The following is a 23,768-nucleotide window of genomic DNA, read 5'->3' on the forward strand; positions in this document are numbered from 1 at the left end:
TGGGGGGAGGGGGGAGGGATAGCATTAGGAGATATACCTAACGCTAGATGACGAGTTAGTGGGTGCAGCGCACCAGCATGGCACATGTATACATATGTAACTAACTGCACATTGTGCACATGTACCCTAAAACTTAAAAGTGTAATAATAATAAAAAATATATATATGGAGAAATTAAAAAAAAAAAAAGAGTTCTGTACACAGGCGATGGCTCCTCATCTAGGCTGGTAATTTCATAGGGGCTGTGACACAAACCTATTTACCCAAACCTTCCATTATATTCAGCAGTGTCCTGAAATGATCAATTTTGAAAGTGAACTAATGAGATACTCAAACTTATTTTATTACTCTAAAGTACAGAATACAAACCACAGAAATCATTAGATATTGAACAGCATTTTTATGTAAATAAAATTAAAATATCTCAGTCGTCTGTATAGACAACTTCATTTGTAACAGAGACTTGTTTTATCTTTAGTGTATTCTACTCTATTTATCTGATACGACTATTTTGCTTTTAAATGTTTTCCTTAAAATTTTTATAACTAATACTTCACTAATTACTTTACCAAATACATAGATTAAAATATCCCTAAATGTCAATTTTAGCAGGACTACCTTTTTCCTTTCAAAATGTAGTCAAATATACCTTTAACAGTATTCATATGCACAAAATTTAAGCCAAATATTCAAGCTTACAGGCAAAGATCTTGAGCACACTTACTGCTGTGCCAAAGGAATAATCTTGGCCCCATCCCTACTTATAAAAAATATATAATAAATCATGATCTTTGATTAAAGCAAATGACTCTTAACAGAATGTGAGCTATTGCCAAAAAAATGATTCTAACAGCTATGGTTTTACACTCACAGCCTAGGTTTCTAGTAGTATGTTGTCAAAAAAAGCAAATGAGGTGATGATTGGCAGTTAATGGTCATTGACAAGATTTTAAGGGTAGTTAAAAAAGTTTCTCTGAAGTATCAATATCAAATGTGCTAAAAGGAGAAAAGTATATGCAGCACTGATGTGTCAAAAATGACTTTGAAAATGTAAATTCCTGTGTCTGTAATAGGTATCCTTTAATAGCTGAAAGTAACAAATGAAAAGCCAAACATTCACTATTAACATACATGGGGCCTGACACAGTGGCTTATGCCAGTAATCCCAGCACTACAGGAGGCCAAGGTGGGAAAATTATTTGAGCCCAGGAGTTCAAGACCAACATAGGCAACATGGAAAGACTGTGTCTCTATAAAAAATAAAAAAATTAGCCAGGCATGGTGGTGTCTGTAGTCCCAGGTACTCGGGAGGCCGAGGTGGGAGGATCGCTTGAGCCTGGGAGACTGAGGCCGCAGTAAGCTGAGATCATGCCACTGCACTCCAGCCTGGGGCAACAGAGTGAGACCCTGTCTCAAATATGTAACACACACATACATACATAAATATATACACACATACATGGTAGCCAAATGGAAATTTTACTGACTCTTTGATTAGTGTCATTACACTTCACATATGAGTTTTAGTCTTCAGTTAATTCCTGGGAAATGCCAAAAATAAAAATACTGCCACAGAGAAATTAGTTTTTCTCTGCTACATATTGGCTCAAAAGTAAGCACCTGAATATTAATTGTCTACATTTTGTATTTTTAAGATCTTATTTCAAAACAATTTACATTGAGAGTATTATTTATGCTCTTAAACAGGATCAGGGATATCTTTATTTCTAGACTCTGGGAAGATAATTTACCTGAGCAAAATGCAAAGATAAATAATTATACAAAAATTTAAGTCAGTTGTCAAAGCTAACAATGCATCACCTGGCTTCAAAATTTAACAAACAAAGAGTCTACATAAATATCTTTCTTGTCTACACATCTTTCTTGTTATGGTAAACACTTTGTTTTTTCTAACAAAACACTGCTCTTCATTTTAAAATCTAAATGGCAAAATGAGAATGATAACAGCGAATTAACAGGTTTGAATGTGGTTTATAAAATTAGGAATGGGCAAACATGGATTAACTGACTCGAAAATACTCTGGAATAGGGGTCACAAATTTGGTCCACAAGCCAAATCCAGCCAGCTCATAAGAACAGTTTTACATTTTCTAATGGCTGAACAAATCTAATGGCTAACACAGTAGTATTTTGTTAACACATGAAAATTATGTAAAATTCAACTTTCAGTGCTCATGAAATTTTATTGGAACATGGCCACACTCATTCGTTTAGGTATTGTCTATGATTGCTTTCACATTAGAATGGCAGAGTTGAACAAATGCAAAGGAGACTTATGTGGTGCTGTCATCATTTTGCACTGCTACTTGGCACACTAAAAACTACAGTAATGTAGTTACCAGCATTCTGAGTGCCACATATGTTGTCATACCACAATATTTTTAAATTTTTTATTACTAGTGCTTACCCATAACATCAAAACAAGAGAAAAAAAGAAAAGTAGACTTGAAGTGACATTTTTAAGGCACATTAGTATATGAATTTTTAAAAATCAGATTAGATGTCAGAGTATGATGTTTAATATGCAATGTCATTATAGCTGTTCTTAAAGAATACTATAGGGAGGTCAGATGCGGTGGTTCATGCCTGTAATCCAAGCATTTTGGGAGGCTGAAGTGGGTGGATCACTTGAGGTCAGGAGTTCAAGACCAGCCTGGACAACATGGTAAAACCCCATTTCTACTAAAAACATTAAAATTAGTTAGGTGTGGTGGCATGAGCCTGTAATCTCAGCTACTTGGGAGGCTGAGGCAGGAGACTCGCTTGAACCTGCAGGGTGGAGGTTGCAGTGAACTGAGATTGTGCCACTGCACTCCAGCCTGGGCAAAAGAACGAGACTCAGTCTCAAAAAAAAAAAAAAAAAACTCAAAAATGAAAATAAAGTTGCAGCCAAAGTGACTCAGATGTTAACCAAGCAAGGAAAACATTTTACTAACGATGACTAAATTGTGTTTGATTCCATCGGCTGAAGGACTGTGTCCAAAGTAAACTTAAGACTATTAAATTAGCCTTTTGTCAAGAATGGTTGCTTAAAGAATTGAGAACACTGGGAACAACATCAACAGTCAATAAAAAACAAGGCAAATGACCCTGAGTGGTTTTCCTTGGCTCTTGATGAGTCAACAGATGTTGCTGACACTGTCTAGTTATTGCTTATTTGATAAGTCAATGCCAATGTTGAAGTGACTGAAATTAGTCTCTATGAATTATCTGTGTGGCACAATTACAAGCATGAATATTTTATAAGAAGAAAACACAAATTTCATGCAACCTGAAGTAGAATCTGCTAAGATGTGTTACAACTGGTGGTGTTAAAAATGTGTGAAGCAAAATGATTACGTTTGTCAAATTTATAAAGCCTGTGAAAAGGTAAGAAGGTATTTAAAATCTATGGTTATTTACTGTATTATTCATCAGCAGGTACTTTGTGGGATATATTTGACTCAATTTTGTATTACTGAACTACTGGTATCAATGGTGAACTTCATTTGCTCTCATAGTTTCTGATAGATTAAACATCAATGGTTCAGTTATCTTTTGTCAGATACAGAAGATGAATATGCTGATTTGCCCAACCACATTGGCATAATAGTGTTAGTTCTATCGTGAGCTTTTGCGTTCAGGGCTGATATTGACATTTTTCTGAAAAAGAAGACATGTCCTCAACCACTATTATGGAACACTGAATGGCTTTGGAATTTAGCTTTTGCTCAAGACTTAATAACATTTTGAAATGAATTCAAGCCAAAATTACAAGGCAAAACGTGTTTACATGCAAAACATAAGTCATTTTGATGACAACATTGTTTGAATTACAAGTAACAACAAGCTGCTTTACACATTTCCTGTGCTATCAAAAGGTAAGACAAAGAAGCGGGATCTCCACTCTCACACAAATTTGTAGCTCACACTATAGTGCCTGCAGTATTTTTTGGAGTTTGCAAATGTAAAGGAAATTTCCATTTTTCAAAATCAATTTAACAGTGCAATTGAGGAGCTTCTGCCTAGTCTTCAATTGGAAGTGATTAAGCTGCAATGTAATAACATGCTAAAAGGAAAATATCCAGAGAAGAAGTAACCTTCCAAGTGATGAATATGCTCAACAAAAATCATATTCTCATGGATTAATGTAAGTATTTGACAATACCTATCTGCAAGGAATTTTCAGAAGTAAAATACATAAAATCTTATTACAGATCAGCATTAACAAATGAGTACTTACAATCAACTTTAATGACACGAAACCTTAACTTTGATCCTCCCTGTAAATATTTAATTCTTTTCATTAGTAAACCCATATTACAAAAAAAATTGTTCTCAATTATTGTTTTGAATTTTGTCAATAAAATTTTCGTGCAAATTTTATTTCTCTCTAGTTATTTAAGTATCTACATAACAATCTCAGTTTTACCTCTTAGCCCACAAAGCCTAAAATATTTACTATCTGGCCCTTTATAGAAAAAGTTTCCTGACCTCTGCCCTAGAGCCAGAAGCTACCCTGAACACTTAAAAGCACAGGTTTAATGCAATGCTTCAGAAGCCAGATGGCCTGGGTTTATATGTTGGCTCTGCCACTAGCAGCTGTATGATCATAAATAAATTCTTCAATCTTTCTTTGCCTCAGTTTCCTCATCTGTAAATGGGGGTAAGTAATGGCATTTATCTTACAGGGTTGTTGTGAGAATTGAATTAGTCAATGCAAAGCACAAGAAACATTCTCCTCATGTGACTACTGAACACTTGACATACATTGTTTTGTTAAAAAAATGAATTAATTCTGCTACTCAGAAAGTAGACAGAAAATATTTTGTGGCATGAAAAGGCACAGCTCTTTTGAACACAAAACTAATATTAACTGTAGTATAACAAAATTCATTGTCCTGTTAAGTGCAAAATCATTATAGTCCAGCATCCACACACCCTAGCATGATATATATCTCTCTATATATAATATATATAATTATATATAATTATATATGTATATAATATATACATGTATATTACATATAATATAAATGTGATATATAATTATATAATATATACATGTATATATTAAAAAATCATAAATGTGGGTATATATTATCTATAATATATATGTATATATAATATATACACATGTGTATATATAATATATACACATGTATATATTATGTGTATATATATCTCCACATTTATGTTTTTTTATATAATTCAGAAACCTCAAAACTTTACCTTTCACAAAATGTTAAGGCATCTGCTTCTAACAGTTGGAAAGCTTTTTTTATTTAGTAGTTTACCTCTTATTCTTGATTATACCCAAATTTTTATATTGGCATTATCCAGTAGTGAAATAGACAAAAATATCAGAAGAAAAGTGGAAACACTACAATTTTTTTTAAGAGAAAGGGACTTGCTATATTGCCCAGGTTGGAGTGCAGTGGCTGCTCACAGGTGCAATCATAAGTACACTAGAGTCTCAAAATCCCATCTCAAGTAATCCTCCTGCCTCCACCTCCTGTGTCGCTAGGACTACAAGTGTGTGCCACCACACCTGGCTAGAAAAACTAAAAATTTTCCAGTTGAACAGTTAATCCAGAGAAATAACCAAACAGCTGGAAAAGCATGTCTCATTCTCCAACTAGCTCTGACCATTTTGTACATACCGAACAAAACACTTGCCAGGTCACAGGCTTAATAAGACATCCTTACATGAAGGTGTAAAAAATTAACTTTTTTTTTGCATAAATGCCACAATACTTTATTGCTCAGTGTTCCTCTGAAAATAAGTTAGCATGATTCCATGTTATTCTTTTATCAATCATATTATTGACTAAAGCATATCACTGATTAACATAAGGTAAAAATAATATCAGCCACTCATATTCTTGAAGAGAAATGCTTGCAGTATTTTATGAAAACATTTGTGCACATTTTTACTTGATTTAATGGACAATTTCATATTTTTCTTTAAAATCTACAAATGTCTTAATTCTTACCATTAAAACAACTAAAAACCCAAAATCGATCCCAAAATTAAACCCCAACAAAGCACATTAATTTTAATACAGAACATATATTAAGTCACTGAGTAAAGCTCTTTTTTATGAACACTTTTGGAAAGCTTGCATTCAGTTCTAGCACAGCTCTGTTATCAATCTGCGAACAGAAGGACACATCAAGTAAAGAAAGATCTTTACAAGATTCCAGGAGTTTTCTTAAGGATGCCGGACTTACCATTCTTGTTCCTATTTAAGGGAAACAAAACAAAACAAAACACCTTAAGTATAACATTTATATAATGTGCTAACAATGAATCCATCCATGATTTATTGTTTGTAATGAACTTAAAATAACCCTTTACAAATTAAAATCATTTTTTCAAACATGACTTCATATTGAAATGGTTGTGTTAAAAAAGTAAAAGTTGAATTTTCCAGCCAATTTAGCATCTAGGACCTGAATCTTGCCAATATCCTACCCACTATCTTCATTCCTACCTCCTACCCCTTCAAATCAGCTCCTCCAGACTTTCCTATTTCTGTCACCCCAGTTCAAAATGGTTTTCACCATGCATTTGATGTAAAATGTGCAAGTGCGATATGACTTCACAAAGTATCAATTGTGTGGACAATGATAACTACTGTGACACTGCTAGCACCCCTGGCTAAAAGTAAGAAGCAACAAAATTACACAGGGTTCCTTTCTGATGAATGCAGCAAGGATTCAAGAAATCCCAGAGCTGGAAAAGATTTTCAATAGATCTGCCTGGGGTAGAACTATTCCTAAACACTAGAATTATCAGGGATAAAGATTTCACAATATTCCTTAATCAAGAATTTTAATTAAGAAACTTTAAAAAAACTAGCTTGAATTCATTATACAAATGAATTAATTTCTTCTCTCCTTAATAGAAATAGAGAGCGCAGCTCATGTAAATTCTCACTCTTACAAGTAGACCAAGAATTAATGGTTATAGTTTTTTACAGTTTCAACTATAAAATTGTTATTGTCCTCACTATTTTATTGAAGTACATATATAATTATTCCCTATATTAACTGATCTATCTTGCATTTCCTATCAAACCAAGCCATCTTATCAGGACAAAATTTTTATTGTATTCAAAAATTTTCTTTTTCCTAACAAAAAGTCTGAGATTGGCTTTTCTGTCAAGGAAACAGACATTTAAAACAAATTTATATATTGTAACCTTACCTAATATGTCCAGCTGCTGTAACCTGGTACAATTACATGCCAATTCATCAATGTCTGTGTCACATACAGATCTGTTAGCTGTAAGAAAGAGTTTTTGCAAGTTTGGGAGCTGGCGTGCCAGTCTGGTGAAGCACCCGGTGCTGCTCTGCAGAGTTGGGCACCAGCCAAGGTCAAGCTCCTCCAGTAGTGGACACCCAGAAGCCAGTTCTGCTATTCCATTCTCAGTAATATTCTTACATCTCCACAGATCCAGGGTCCGGAGTTTTTTACACTTGGCTCCTATCATGCTAGCTATCACATCATAGTCTTCAATCTGGAAATCAAATAATTCCAATCTTTTACATGTTATGCTCAGACATGCAAACTGTTTAGAGTAAGTCAGATTCTTAATTATAACCTATTGCTTTGCTTCCATGTAAACAAATCCACATCCTTGTTAATACAGATCTGCCCACTGACCTCACGGATCTGCCACTGTTTCATAAAACAGCCAGGAGTACTCATTTATTTAAAAATCCATTTAAGAGAACTCCAGACAGAAGATGTTAATGAATTAAATCCCAAAGCAGTCTGATGTCTTCAGTCTCTCATGAAGAATTAAAGGATTATATGTTCTTCTTTTATGCCCACCATTTCAACCTTGCTGCTGCTACTCATTGACAGCACCTACTTTCCTCCATTTTATATATGGCTAATATACTTTGGCAAGTATATATGATCTCCCTGATGTGCATCTGGTAGGCTCTAAAATACTATGTGGAAATGCTGATAATACTAATAAGGATACTAGTTTTGGGTTAAATGAGGCATCTGGGGACTGCATATACAACATGAAAATAATTTAGATTACAATATGTTAATCAACTGTCAGTTATTGGAGGTGTCCAGTGCTTACCTCATGATTACAGGACAAGACTCTACTAATCAAGGATTAAACATTTCAGTTATTGGGCTTTACATGCTTTAATAATGTTTCTTTAAATAGGTTATTTTAAGAGGTTCATTTGATTTTGCTAAAATCAGATATTAAAATTATCACCAGGAAAATTATCAAAAGGAAACAAAATAGTAAACAATTACAATGATTATTTCTTTTTGTTCTTTTGTTTAATTGTATTTTCAACAAACATCTACGCAGCACTCCAGATGCTAGGACCAGCAGTAAACTGAAAAAAGGAGACCCTTTCCATATTTCTAGGAAAGACACACAGACTAATTAAGGAAAAAATACATTCAAAGAGTGACATATAGTGGGAAAATAATAAAACAGAGTGATGTGAGAGTGATCAGAGTGTCAGGGGTTGAGGGAAGAGGTGGTAATTGCTGAAATCTCCAGGAATGAGGTTGATGCATTCGAGGAACAAAAATGAGATCCATACAGTCCAAGGGTGGTGAGGGAGAGGACGGGCTATGGAGGGCAGAGTCACGCAGTGGCCAGGCCATTTAGACCATGAAGGAGTTAGATTTTTCTTTCAAGTACTAAGGAAGTCAATGGAGGGTTCTAAGCAAAGGACATATTATTATTTACATAAAAACTGACACAAAACCACCTCTGGCTTCTGTCTGGAGGATGGGCCTATAGTGGGGAGGAACGGAGAAGGAAGCTCATTGAAGAGGTCTGCAACAGTGTAAAGGACAGATGACAGGGACTTGGATTAAGGTGGCAATGGTGGAATGGAGAAATCTGACAGATTTGGGGCTGCATTTTTGAGTCAGAACCAAAGGCTGACAGATTAGATATAGAGGTAATGATTTCTGAGGTTCTGGATGTCAGTGTATGTATGGTGGAATCATGCGGAAGTCTATGAGAAACAGGTTTGGGGGAACATATCTCCTTAAGTGAGTATACCTGAACAATACAAAACTGTGGGTTTGATAATTAGGGCAGCCAATTAGCTTACTTAGAAAAAAAAAATTTAAAAACTTTATGAAACCCATGATTCTGACTGTGCCCAATTTGTGCCTGGGCAATCTCAGCAGCATTTGAACAAATTCTCTACTAGCATAGAACACAGTGAGAAATTTCTTCAAGAGTTTTTTGTTGTTGTTGTGAAATTATCACAGCACTACTCATGCCAAATTCAGGGCTGGGAAAATAAAAACGAAACTAAATACTTTTTACTGGAACAAAGTCAACCTATCCCTCCTTTATTAACTATAATTCCTTCTAAATTTTAGATATTATGCAGGACTCTTTTGTCCCCAAAAATATTAGACATATTTATTTTCTTATTCATTATCTAATTTTAAAAATAGGGCAAATGTCACAGAGGAACTATCAGCAAGAATTTAAGTGACCTGACCAGGATCACATAATTAGTAGGAAACTTAAGAAAATAGCAGGTAGGTCTTAGGATTCTTTAATTTAGGCAACTTTAAATTACTTCAATCAGCATTATATAATAGTGGAATTTAAACTTTTTAAAGTCATTTTTAAAAGTAAAAAGAAATAGATAAAATTTGTCTCTTTCCCAATCAAGAGGAAAAATAAATATTTCTAAGTAGTCCTAAAAACATGTTTACGGCATTGACTAGAATATTCAGGTTTATTACAGGTGAGACACTACTCCTCAGAAGTTCTTGTCACTGCAAATCTGTCTAACTGGCACTTGTGGCACAAAGATTAGTTTCAGAAAAAAAGTGACACAACTAATTTAGTATCTACATTAAACTCACTACAGAGAAAGTATGCCATGAGGTGAATACTCAGTGAAGGTATATAATAGATCACAATCACCATGGGAAAGTCAGCACAGTGCTCTATGTATGTATACTGTGAACAGCTGCTTCATAAATATCACAAATCTAAACATTGCTATTATACTGACAGTCAACAATAAAATGTAATATGGAAAATGTAATATAGAAAAATGAGTTCAGTAGTCAGGCAAGGTTTGAAAACACTGGTTTTAGCAAAGGTAAACAGTTTCTTTGTTGTAGCACACACCATTGTAAAACTCTAAGACCAGGCTGGAGTGCGGTGGTATAACCATAGCTCACTGCAGCCTCAAACTCCTGGGCTCAAGCAATCCTCCTACAACAGCCTCCAGAGTAGCTGGGACTATAGGTGTGAGCAACCATACCTGGCTTCCTAATTTCATTAGGAATCTCCACTCCACCCCCAAATACACAGCCTTTAAAATTGATTATCCTTTAGAGGTAATTTTCCATGGGTCAACTCTGGAAAATGCTAACTTAAAATAATACAATTTCAATTATAAGCATATATATAATTCCAACAGTAAAGAGTCTATGGCCAGAGGCTTGATTTTCTAAGGAATGTTGCTCCAGTTTAAGGGGAGGTAAATAACAAGCAGAATAAGGTACATCTAAGCAAAGTTAAATGGTCCTTACCAATCTAAAGAGAGCAGGCTAGCAATAAGGAAGATCCAAGTGGCAGTAACTGGCTGGTTTGTTGTGACAGAAACTGCCATCAAATGTCATTGGGCCCATCAAGAAGAGTCACTGAAGAGACCCACAGAAGCCTATCAAATGGCTTACTATGGAAAGAATTTGACCAGAAGTGAGGAAAATCTAGTGGGCTCCCAAGACTGTTTCTAGAGACTGAGATGGCCTGAGCCCATACTTAGGGTTTAATAAGACCTAACCACAAGATTTTAAAGACCATGGGGACACAGAGATAAATATGTCATCATAAGAGGCCTACTTAGTCTACACTGCCAAATCTTGAGGCATTTCTGAAGCCACACTGAGCTCTAAGAGGTGTTCAAATGGTACTCATTTTAGGTCAGGGACCCTGTCTATTGACTCTAATAAAATATTTCTCAAAATGTAAGGTTACTTAAAGCAAATACTCCCTAGCATACCAGAAGTTTTCTAGAATCTTGCAATCATTTTGCTAATTCAAGTCTTCCTACTAAGTGAATGCAAGACAGAAATGGAATGGTCTGGGGATCTCCTAAACCTACATTGTTTTAGGGAACAGGGGAGGAAGTGAGGAGGAATGAATTCTTCCAGTCAGTTACACTGGAAGATTCACTTACGGTAGGTGTGCACACAAACACACACATGCACACCTTCTCCACACAAGATTTCTATTTTCCTTTATATCTCAGTATTATTTAAAAGCTATATAATTATGTGGTTTAGATTAAAAGATTTAACTCTTTCCATGAGGTCTTTCAAGGGCACATAAAATCGTATTTTAAATCTGGAAGGACTAGGCTGGGCGCGGTGGCTCACACCTGTAATCCCGGCAATTTGGGAGGCCGAGGTGGGCGGATCACAAGGTCAGGAGTTCAAGACCAGCCTGCCCAATATGGTGAAACCCAAGACCAGCCTGCCCAATATGGTGAAACCCAAGACCAGCCTGCCCAATATGGTGAAACCCAAGACCAGCCTGCCCAATATGGTGAAACCCAAGACCAGCCTGCCCAATAGGGTGAAACCCCATCTCTACTAAAAATACAAAAAAATTAGCCGGGCGTAGTGGCACATGCCTGTAATACCAGCTACTTGGGAGGTTGAGGCAGGAGAATTGCTTGAATCCGGGAGACGGAGATTGCAGTGAGTCAAGATCGCGCCGCTGCACTCCAGCCCGGGCAACAGAGCAAGACTCCATCTCAAAAAAAAAAAAAAAATCTGGAAGGACTTTGAAGCTTATCTAGTCCAACAGTCCCTAGGCTTTCATATTTCACAGACCAGTAAAATTTCCACACACAAAAAAGAGTTCCAACATAGGGTGTTAATCTTTCTGTTTTGACCAGTAAGGACAGTAAAACAAACACAAAAACAAACAGATAAAATAAACCTATTATCATTAAAATTTCAAGAAAAGTATCTCAGGATTTAAAAGCTAAAATGAGCTTAGTGAAAAACTTACTGAACTATTGGCATTTAGGTATGACTAACACCTTAGTTTGTGAAGAAACCTAGAGAGGTGATTAGCTTGTCGGAGACAACATCTGGCTTGAGGCAGAACTATACTCTATTCCACCACGCTATACTTCTCTCCTTGCTCTCATGGATAAATAATGTCAGTGTTTCAAAGACATACTTTCCAATTTAAGAAAAATGTTTGAAAGCAAGGGACAAAGAAGAGAACCATAAATCTGAAAAACTGTGGGTGTGTGTGGGGTAGGGTGAGTCAGGATACATTTCACCCATAGGAAGAAAAAGAGAACAAGTAATTGAGTAGTATAAAGAATTCTCAAACACTTACCATGACACAACTGCCTAAACTGAGGTGCTGAAGCTCTGAGCAGAAGTTCAAAATGCTGAGCAGTGCTGTTTGCTGCCATTAGGGACCACATCAGAGGCAAATATGGAAAGTGAATGAAAGTGAAACAAAGAGAAGAGGTCAATTAGACATTAAAGGCTGTCACTGCTTTTCCTGAAATGCAGCTCAAAAGCTAGGTTACAGAGTCCACAAATGCCATTTAATGAGTCCCCAGAGGCTCCACCATTGATTGGCTTGGAGTCAAGGTAATCATTACTAGTCTCCATGTAAGTAATCACTTTGTATATGGTTTTGGATGCCCTAAAGATACCTATATTCCCTATGACCTCTCGGTTCATTTCCCAAAGGTAAGCAATTTGAAAGTCTGGCTACAATTGAACAAGACAAGCTAAACCACTCCTCCCTCCAAAAACAAAAACAAAAAGACAAAAAACCCGCAGCAGGCTGGTAACACTCCTGAAGAATGGCTGCAGCTCTGACATTCACTGATCAGCTGCAGCTTGATGGAACTGCCAATAGAGTCACCCCAAATCAGGATTGAGCTGGTGACTTTAATGTCAAAGGATTCTCTTTGCTGACAAGGATACCAACAACCATTGAGCACCTGTCAGTAGCAACATGCTAACTGAAATATATATAATATGTACTTTCTAGTCATGTTCCTGCCATTTAAGCCCATCTATCCTGTGCAATGAAAATGGTCTCACCACTAAAGAAACCCAAAGACTGCTACATAATCATGGCACCCTAAAATATTTTTTTAAACAAGTCTGCTATGAAAAATTGTGAAAAACAAAATAATGCAAAATATTCAAATTTCTAATTTTTCTTTTATCAATTAAGGAGAAAACTATTCAAACTTACATGGCAAAATATCTTATACATTTTTAAATATATTTAAAAATTAAGATATTATACAACTTCTGTAAAAATCTGTTCCAAGTGATCAGAAACTAAAAACTATCAGTTGAGGGAAAGGTGAAGAATGTGTCAATGAAAATGTAAAACATTTGGTCAAATCCCAGATAAAGATTCTCATTGAGAAAATAAAGTAATAAAACATTTCTCAAATGTAAGTTTACTTAAAGCAAAAATAATAATAGTTACAATAGGCCACAGAGGACTATTATACTTAAGTCTAATTATTTCATTATTGAGCATTTCTTTGAATTTAAACAAAAAAAGTTTATATTGATTTTATACTTAAGTTTCAACATAACAACATTTACAAAACAATCCCATGTAGCTCTCAGAATGTTAACATTAGAAAGGGTATATTAAGAAAATTTAATTTTCAGGTTCTTCACAATACTTAGCCATGTTAATTAATTAACAGACAGGAACATAACATTAGGTTTGTTTTTTTTTTAATTACAGGACCATATCCATATTAAAAGGTTGTTTTATAAGATTTTCCCTTAAGTAAGATCCAGAGAATATTAGAATTTTTAGAAAGAATCTCATAAATTCTTGTTGGTAAGAAATTTTAAATTAAAAAAATACACATACATACAGATAAATACACACATACATATAATTCACAGAACTTGTTTGGTAATTTATTTTTAAATTACTTACTATGAAGAATCTCAAATAAACAAGTATAGGTTCCAATATAACACCCATGTAGCCACCACTCAGTTTTATCAACTCTTAACATTTTGACATTCTTTGCTTATCTGGCTACATTGTTGTATGGCTCCATCCATTCATATACTTCCTCAGAGGTAAACTTTATCATGACTTGGTGTTTAAAACATGCTTGAAAATATATAATTTTCCAATACATTATGTATCCATAAGTAGCACATAATATTGTTCTACATGGTTTCTATATAAATGGTATTACGATGTGAATATACTTCTGCATCTTCTTCATCAGTGTGAGGGATCTGTCCATGTTGATACATATAGCTCTAGTCCACTAATCTTTAATGAAACTTGTTTGGTAATTTAAATTACTTACTATGAAGAATCTCAAATATACAAACAAGTGTAGGGTCCAAAAGAATGCCCATAATAACCATGTAGCCACCACTCAATTTATCAACTCAATATTTTGTTTACCTCACTACATTTTTGTATCCCTCCATCCATTCACGTACTTCCTCAGAGGTAACCTTTATTATGACTTGGTGTTTAAAACATGCTTGAAAATACACAATTTTACTATACGTTATGTATTCATAAGTAGCATATAATATTAACATTAGAAATTGTATAATATTCCATTATGCAAATATATAATAGCATACACTCTCATTTGATTGATATTTAGTTGCTTACAATTTTCACCATTACAAACAGTGTTAGAATAAACATTCCTTTATGTGCTTCCTTGTGCATTTATAGAAGAGTATTTCTCTAGAGAACACACCAGAAGGAGAATTTCCAGGTGTTTATGTATTCTTTGACTTTATTTGGCTTTGCAAAATAGCTCTTCTGAGTGCTTAAATTAACCTCTTCTCCCATCAGTACTGTAAGACTGTTAGGTCCCCACATCTTTACCAACATACGTAGACTTTTCATCCTTTTTAATATCTGCCTGTCTCATGAGTACAGAATGGTATAATTTGCATTAGTATGATTACTAGTGAGACTGAAGATCTTTTCGTATGTTCATTGGCCATTCATATTTCCTGCTCTGTAAATTGCTTAATCACATCCTTTGCTGATTTTTCTTTCCATTGGGTTGTTTCTTCCTTCTTGACTTCTGGAATTCTTTATTCATGCTGGATACTAATCTTTGTCAGTTATATCAGCTATAAATACCTTCTCTGAGGCATGTCTTTTCACTGTTCACTGGATTTTCTGAGATGTGAACATTTTAAATTTTAATATGACTATATTAAATGTGCCATTAATCCTTTTCCCCCTTATGTTTGTATCCTGTTGTTTTTTCCAAAAAGTTCTTCTTTAGCTAAGGAAGAATCTAAGATTCTTTTTTTTTAAAATCAGAGTTTTAGAGTCTTTCTTTTTTGCACTTAGGTTTTTAACCCAACTACAATTGATTCTTATATGGTAGGATATCAAATTTCATTTTCCCCACATTGTTCCAGTTTGATTTATTGAAGACTTCATTGTATCCACTGATTTGTAATGCTTTCTGTCATATATAAGGTTTCCATATACGCATGAGTCTACTTCTGGGTCATTTTGTTTCACTGGTCTATTTTCCATTCCCTGCACCAATATTTCTGTCTTAATTATTATACTTCATAAGTCTTTAAATCTAGTATGGCAAATAGCTTTTCCTCATTCTTCAAACATCTCTTAGCTGCTGTTGGCCCTTTGCTCTTTCATGTGAAATTTAGAATCACCTTAAAGGTTTTAGTTTTTACCTTTTAGAAATAATACAAAAAGATTAATTTTTCTTAAATTAATCTCCCCTCCATGGTCATTAGTTAATTTACTAGCATTTTATCAATTTCTGTGTCATAATTTTTTTTTATATCTGATACTTCCTTACAGAATTTGTCTTTTTGTTGAGAAATATTTTTAATCGTTCTTTTACTGTCTACAGGTGATAAAATCTTAACAACAAACATTTATTGAGTACTTATTAACACGTCAGGTAGCATTGCTGTAAATTCTTTATATATATAAATCCTCACAACAATCCTATTCACTCATTCATTCATTCAATAAACAGTTATTGCATGCCTACTATGTGTTAGGCACCGTTTAGGCACTTGGGATATAACAGTGAACAGAACAGTTAACCTATAAGGTAAATACCGTTATTTACCTATCCTATCATTATAAATGGGGAATCAGAAAGACAGAAACTTAAATAACTTAGTTTAATGTTTACCCTCAATCTTTTTTTAAAATAAATGTTATTGTGCATATTTGAGATTTTTCCTCAATCTAGAACGAAAGTTTAGCTAGACTTCGAATTTTCGATGACAGTTACCTTCTTTCAACACTCTGAAAACATTACTCCATTGCTTATGAGTCTCTTACTTGATAAGAAGTCTACTGTCAATCTAATTGTTTTCCTCTGCAGGTAATATATCTTTTGTCTCTGATAGCTCTTGTCCCTTTATTTTTGATCTCCTGCAATTACATCACAATCTGTCTAAAAATGTATTTTCATTTATTTTGTTTAAAACCCCAAGTGCCCATTTTGATCTGAAGACTCATATCTCTCTTCATGAAAGATAATGATTCTTAACAATTCTCTCTTCAAATATTACTTTTCTACCATTCCTTCCATTTTTTTCTTCAGTAACTTCTATTCAATGAACACTGGAGTATAACACTGGAGTCTCCTAGTACCAGCGGTTAGAGTGGTTTGAAAAATATGTCCACGTGTTATTCTATATGCTTTCCTTCCAGAGGTAGAGCTTAATTCCTCTCCCTTTGAGAGAGTGGGCTTAACTTAGCGACTCACTTTTAACAAACAGTATATTGTAGAGGTGATATAGGTCACTTTCAATATTACATTTATGATGGTTAATTTTATGTATCAGCCTTACTAGGCCATGGGGTGCCCAGATATTTAAACATAATTCTGGGTGTTTGTTTGTTTTTGAGATGGAGTCTCACTCTGTCCCCAGGCTTGAGTGTAGTGGCACAATCTCAGCTCACTGCAACCTCTGACTCCCTGGTTTAAGCGATTCTCCTGCCTCAGCCTCCCAAGTGGCTGGGATTACAGGCATGTGCCACCACACCCAGCTAATTTTTATATTATGCAGAGATGGGGTTTCACCATGTTGGCCAGGATGGTCTCGACCTCCTGACCTCATAATCCACCCACCTCGGCCTCCTAAAGTGCTGAAATTACAGGTGTGAGTCACTGCGCCCTGCCAATTCTGGGTGTTTCTGTGAGGTTGTTTTTGGATGAGATTAACATTTAAATCAGTAGACTGAATAAAGCACATTGCCCTACCTAATGTGGATGGGCCTCATCTGATCAGCTGAAGGCCTGAATAGAAAAAACAGGCTGACCCTCCCTCAAATAAGAGAGAATTCTTCCAAATTCAGGAAAAAAAACAATGTCTGATGGCCTTCAAACTGGGACGCTGGTTTCTTCCTGAATTTGGTTATAAACTGAAACATCAGCTCTTCCTGGGTCTTAAACCTGCTACCTGTCAGACTACAACTACACTGTCAGCTCTCCTGGGTTTCCAGCTTGCCAATTCGTCCTGCAGATTTTGAGACTTGCCAGCCTCATATCATGTCAGCCAATTCCTTATAATAAATATCTTTATCTCCTATTGGTTCTGATTTGGAACCCTCCTAATACAGTTATAAAAAGGCTGTGGCTCCTGTCTTGGCTTCCTCCCTCCCAACTTGATCCCTTGGGGGGAAGCCAGCTGCCATGTCATGAGGACACTCAGGCAGCCTATGGAGAGGCCTGTGTGGAGGGAACAGGGGCCTCTGGTCACAAGCTGAAGGGGAACTGTAGCAACATCCCCCTGAGTTTGGAGGCTGAGCCACCAGCCATAGTCAAGCACCAGTTAACAACCTGGCTGCAATCTCCTTAGAGACCCTGAGCCAAAACTACCCAGCTAAACCACTCCCAGGTTCCTGACCCACAGAAAACGTGTGAGATAATACATGTAGGTTGTTTTAAGCCACTAATTTTGAAGCAATTGATATATAGCAATAGATAAATAACAGAGTCACTAGTATATAGTAGGCACAATATATATTTATTAAATGAGTAGGACTGCCTTGCCTTAGGAGTAAATGAGAGAGAGAGAGAGAGAGAGATTTATTGATTGAGATTGTGTGGGTGTGTATAAAACTTACAGCAGTGTCTGACATACCTTTTACAAATCTGAGTACATTCCTCAGACTTCTCTTCTAATTTAGTAATCCTGTGTCCAATTTAGAATTTATCACATCTATTCATTATTTCCTAATGACTATACTTTATTTGCTAGATTTCCAATCAGTTTTTTTCACAACTATGTGTTCTTGTTTTAGTCTATTTATGTTTCAAAATTTCTAGTTCTTTTTCACAAGGTACTTTCACTATTTCTTTGAACTGCCATCTCCTGACCCCATCTTTTTTTATTCCTCCTTGTCTAAGGGTCTTGCACATTGCTCCCTTCTAGAACCAGGACTTCTGCTGAAGGTATAGAGGTCCTGCTCTGCAGTGGCACTGCGGATACTGCAGGACCAGTAGAAGGCTTAGCTCAGTTCTGACCAGGAGGCATGGCCAATACCAGGTCACTATATACTTTTTGGTATATCTGCCCAAAACAAAATCTCTTCTTTCTCTAAGACTTCCATCCAAACTCCTGGGTGGGGTGGCTTGGAACACTGTCACCTAGCTGATTATCCCCAGACTGGGACAATAAGATTCTCATGATACAGTTTGAGGTAAATTCCCTATACAATCAGTTCTTTGAATTAAAAGTAAGAGTAAGGCCAGGTGTGGTGGCTCACGCCTATAATTCTAACACTCTGGGAGGCCAAGGAGGGAGGACAGCTTGAGCCCAGGATTTCAAAACCAGCCTGGGCAACATGGTGTGAACTCATCTCTACAAAAAATGTAAATAAATAAAAATAAAAAAAATTAGCCAGGAATAGTGGCACATGCCTGTGGTCCCAGCTACTTGGGAGGCTGAGGTGGGAAGATTGCTTGAGACCAGGAGGTCAAGGCTGCAATGAGCTGTGATCATGCCACTGTACTCCAGCCTAAGCGAATGAGCAAGAACCTGTCTGCAAAAGAAACAAACAAAAAAAGTAAGATAATGGTAAGAAAAAATATTTATTGTCAAGAATACTATATTAACCTGTCTGGACTGTTCTTCAGAGAAATCACAACTTCTGCTTATTATGTATCTTAAAGATTGTAACTTTAAGGCACAGACCTAACAGCATATCCTCCTAACTCACTTTTGAACTGAAGTCTAATTATGTATGTCTAGAAAACATTTGTGAAATGGTAGATGCATTATTTTCTCTGGGAGAATTTCAAGTCATAGAAGAGAAATTCACAGCAAATATTTTACAGTAACTTATATCAGTCTGTACATTAAACTGGGAATTAAAAAATCATTTAATATTAGAACTATCATTTTTAAAATCCTCAGCTTGAAAAGGAATTAACATAGAACAAAAGAGATTTATGTTGAATGATATAACTGATCTTTGCTGAATAAGAGACGTGAGATCAAATGCTGAGACCAAGATATTGCGAGATGGAAGTGATGGTAATGGAAAGAACAATGATGACCTTGGAAGAGATACTGTGAGGAATTAACAAGAGGTCAAATAGAAATAAATCAAAGGGCTGACAGGTAGCACTGAGGTGAGTAAGCACAAATTAACACAGTTTCATGGCTTTCTCCAGCAAAGCTCATCAGCAAAAGCCAGAGACTCTGGGAGTACCCAGGTTTAGAGAACATGCCTATGGAATCAGTTTACAATGTCTTTAAATCCAGTTAACCCGTTTCCTCCTAAAATATCTTTAAAATATTCTTTCTCCATGCTATTAGTATTCAGAATTAAAATGTTGTTACTGATGTCAAAGCAAAGAGAATAAACTACAGAGAAATTAACTCTTCATTTCCAGATACAGAAGGACCTGATTTTGTAGAGACCACCAACTCAATAGTTTGGAGCAGGAGTTGGCAAACTACTGTCCACAGGCCAAATCCAGCCTACTGCCTGTTTTTGTAAATAAAGTTTTACTGGAACACAGACATACCCACTCATTAATGTATTGTCTGTGACTGTTTTCACACTACAACAGCAGGATTGAGTAGCTGTGATAGAGCCCATAGGGCCTGCAAGGCCTAAAGTATTTACTACCTAGCCCTTCACAGAAAAAGTTTGCCAATCTCTACTTAGGAGAACAAAACAATTCTACTATAATGAGTATATGCAGCACTGCTACATATCTAGAACACACAAATGGATGGATCAAAGCTATATTATTAGGTGTACTGTGAAAATGGCACAGTATTTTATTTACTCAGAAATGAAAAGTGAAAAATTCTATGAACCTCTTATTTAAGACATAAAGTATCTTTCAGGTCCCCAAGTCTACACATTCTGCTGGTTAGGTCTCAAAAACTCATTCAATAGAAGTACAAGAGTAGTTCTACAAAACTAAAATATAATTAAAATAGCAGCTTTAATAGTGCAAGGCAGCAGATTCATTTTCAAATGAGTTTGTAATTTTCAAACAAAGGGCAACCTTACTTAAACAACTATGGCAAGGCATTCACTAAGGAGTGACTGGGTCCATGATAATTTCTTCTACAGAATTACCAAAACATACTCTAGGTGCATGCTGTCATCTAGCAGTAGAATACATGTTCATAAACAATGATTTATTTACATTCCACCTAAAATCTACCTATTAACCCTGTTCAGCAGCTTCAAAACCCAATGAATAACTTCAAGTAATAAATTCAACAACTCCCCACACATAAGAAGCATACGCTTCTTAACCTGGGACCAAATTGGAAGAGTAAACACATAATTAAATATTCAAGTCGGTCACATGACACTCAGCCATTGTGAAATGCCAAAGGTAAAGAAGTAAACAGCAAAATATTATAACAAGTTATAACTGGAGAGAAAGGCAAGAGACAAGTTCAACGTGAACAGTTTTTATTAATGCAATTAGGCAAAAACAACTGTAAAGCATGCTTATAGCATCAGGGTTCCGGACCTTCCTATACAACTCAGGAAAGGACTGTAAAGGAATTAGTCCATAAACACCATACTCCAATGATTATAACAGGAGGAAGACTGTTTCCCCCTACTTTCACAACTGCCTTCTTGTTTGTTTAGCAAGTTTATTCCCCCTAGTGTCCTTTAGTGAAGCCTCCAAATACTCAGACTACTACAATGACTACAATGACTACTGCTAAGAAAATGATTTCACTGCACTTTGGGAGGCTGAGGTGGGCAGATCACTTGAGCTCAGGAGTTTGAGACCAGCCTGGGAACATGGCAAAACCCCATCTCTACAAAAAATACAAAAATTAGCCTGGCACGGTGGTGCGTGCCTATAGTCCCAGATACTTTGGAGGCTGAGCTAGAAGGATCACTTGAACCTGGCAGGCAGAGGTTGCAGTGAGCTGAGATCACACCACTGCTCTAGCCTGGGTGACAGAGTGACACCCTGTCTCAAAAAAAAAAAAAAAAACAATGATTTCAGTTTCAAAAACAGTTTTAGTTAGTGAAATGATGGATAACAGATGTGGAAGTATGGTGTATGCAGATATGAAGTGCCATTCAGTTATAAAGAATTATTATTAATGCCTTTACTTGTTAAGAAGAAATTTATTAATAGATAAAAGGCATGAATTCAAATTTTCATTGACAGCTTTTTAAGAAACGTTACCCATAAACTTTATAACTTCCCACCCTCCAGGCTTCTAAAGTGCTAAGCAAAACTACTTAATAAAAATAACCAATATTTATTATACTCAAATATAACTTTTAGATAGTCCAGATTTATAGCTTAGAATTATATTTATGCATACCTGTACATTTTATAATATACTGAGCCCTTGTATAATCAGTGTATGCAGTAATATGTTTGCTATTTTACATTAATGTAAGTTTTTAGCTGTTACAACTAGTTTATGACTTTTTTTGCTCAGTGTTAAGAATTGTTGGTTATCTTTAATAAAGAATGTAACCCTTAATTATAACACTCAATATAGGACAGTAGGATTCCAAATTAGTATTCTCCATTCTAAAACATGATTCCTAGAAAGCATATTAATAAGGGACAGGTAACAAGTGTACATATTACAGACAAAGACTAGCTAAAATATAGACTAGTTATATAACGTGATCAGAAACAAATGTACTTTCATTGATTATACTACATTTCAAACACATCAGAGCACTATCTCAGAGTAAGGTGGTGAAATTTTATAAAAGTATATTCACTAAATGAAAATTCATAAATTTGCATAACAAATGTCTCCAAAGAAATCCTAAGAACACAACCACTCAATTACTGGAGTGTAAAATACATGTATAAGTGTAAATCTTTCTCTAATTAAATTTTTTTGGGCTCCACTCTTCCAATTTCAATAAACTTGGTGAAGAAGAATATAGAATAAAAGTTGAAAGCCATGTGCAGTGATTCATGCCTGTAATCCCAGCACTTTGGGAGGCTGAGGCCGGCAGATCACTTGAGGTCAGGAGTTCAAGACCAGCCTGGCAAATATGGTGAAACCCTATCTCTACTAAAAGTATAAAAATCAGCCGGGCATGGTGGCACACGCCTGTAGTCCCAGCTACTCGGGAGGCTGCAGCAGGAGAATTGCTTGAACTAGGGAGGCGGAGGTTGCAGGGAGCCAAGATCGCTCCACTGCACTACAGCCTGGGCATCACAGCGAGACTCCATCTCAAAAACAAAAAAAACAACCAAAAAAAAGTTGAAGTATTTTAAGACCTATTTAAAGTACTTGAAACTAAACATATGTAGAAATAATCACCATTTTAGAATATTTAAATTCAATTACTTTGTCCAGATTTGCTATGAACCATCTACTAGAAGTTATTCTTTTATACAGTTCAAATACACAATACGGTATAGATTATATACTGATACATAATCACCTTGAAAATAATATTGTCTTTCACAACTTTAAGATCAACATTGTGGTGGGGAGTTAGAATTCTGACAGATCTCTAAAAAGAAAAGGCTAAATATCATAAATTGCAAAAATTAATAAAGTTCCTTACACTGCCTTTGAGGAAAAAGAAGAAAGTTCTCTAAACCTAACTGTAGATGTTTAATAGCTACCCTAGACCACAGACTCAGAATTTTAGCTCTAACATACAAGTTTCAGTTTAAGGTTCAGATAATTTGTCAAATTCTTAAAATCCTTGTGTGTGATGAAACAAAATCTAAGACTAAATGTTCACACACCTTTGCCTTGCCCTGCAGTCTCATTTTGAAGCCTATTTTTATCACTGTATTGGATCTTTCCTACAATAATATAGTCGAATACATCTTTCCTCACAGATACTCGACTGATCAATTTGCATAACAACCTACAATGGATGCAGAGATTTGCAGTCAAAAAGACATGGGGCTGGATGTGGTGGCTCATGCATATAATCCAAGCACTTGAAGGCTGAGGCAGGAGGATCACTTGAGCCCAGGAGGTTGAGACCAGCCTGAGAAACACAGTGAGACCCTATCTCTACCAAAAAAAAAAAAAAAAAAAAATTTAAAGACATGGCAGTTTACATATTACAGTCCTATAACTTTAATTTGGCTTTCCTCAGGACATGCCAACTGTGAGAGGATGGGTTAATCAGCCATCTCTAATGAATGGTGTCCTTTCCAGGTAGATTTCTTACACCTGGCTTATTGGTCACTGTCATGGTTGTGTTTGATAAGGAGTCTGCCCC

At 35.7% G+C, this 23,768-nt stretch overlaps 1 protein-coding gene across 4 annotated transcripts in view; it reads right to left on the reverse strand.

Moving 5' to 3' along the window:
- Nucleotides 1–5,882: 5,882 nt before the first annotated feature.
- Nucleotides 5,883–23,768, reverse strand: part of FBXL4 (F-box and leucine rich repeat protein 4) — a 73,675-nt gene continuing 55,789 nt past the window's right edge. For all 4 annotated transcript variants that reach the window (XM_055113976.2, XM_034962566.3, XM_034962564.3 and 1 more), the window contains 3 exons: nucleotides 12,396–12,467; nucleotides 7,214–7,526; nucleotides 5,883–6,245 (listed from right to left, as the gene is read on the reverse strand). In XM_055113976.2, the coding sequence (XP_054969951.1) occupies nucleotides 6,082–6,245; nucleotides 7,214–7,526; nucleotides 12,396–12,467 (549 nt within the window). In that variant the 3' untranslated portion in view covers nucleotides 5,883–6,081. The remainder of the gene's footprint in view (nucleotides 6,246–7,213; nucleotides 7,527–12,395; nucleotides 12,468–23,768) is intronic.

This window comes from Pan paniscus, chromosome 5 (assembly GCF_029289425.2).
Source record: "Pan paniscus chromosome 5, NHGRI_mPanPan1-v2.0_pri, whole genome shotgun sequence".
NCBI classification, from domain to species: Eukaryota; Metazoa; Chordata; class Mammalia; order Primates; family Hominidae; genus Pan; species Pan paniscus.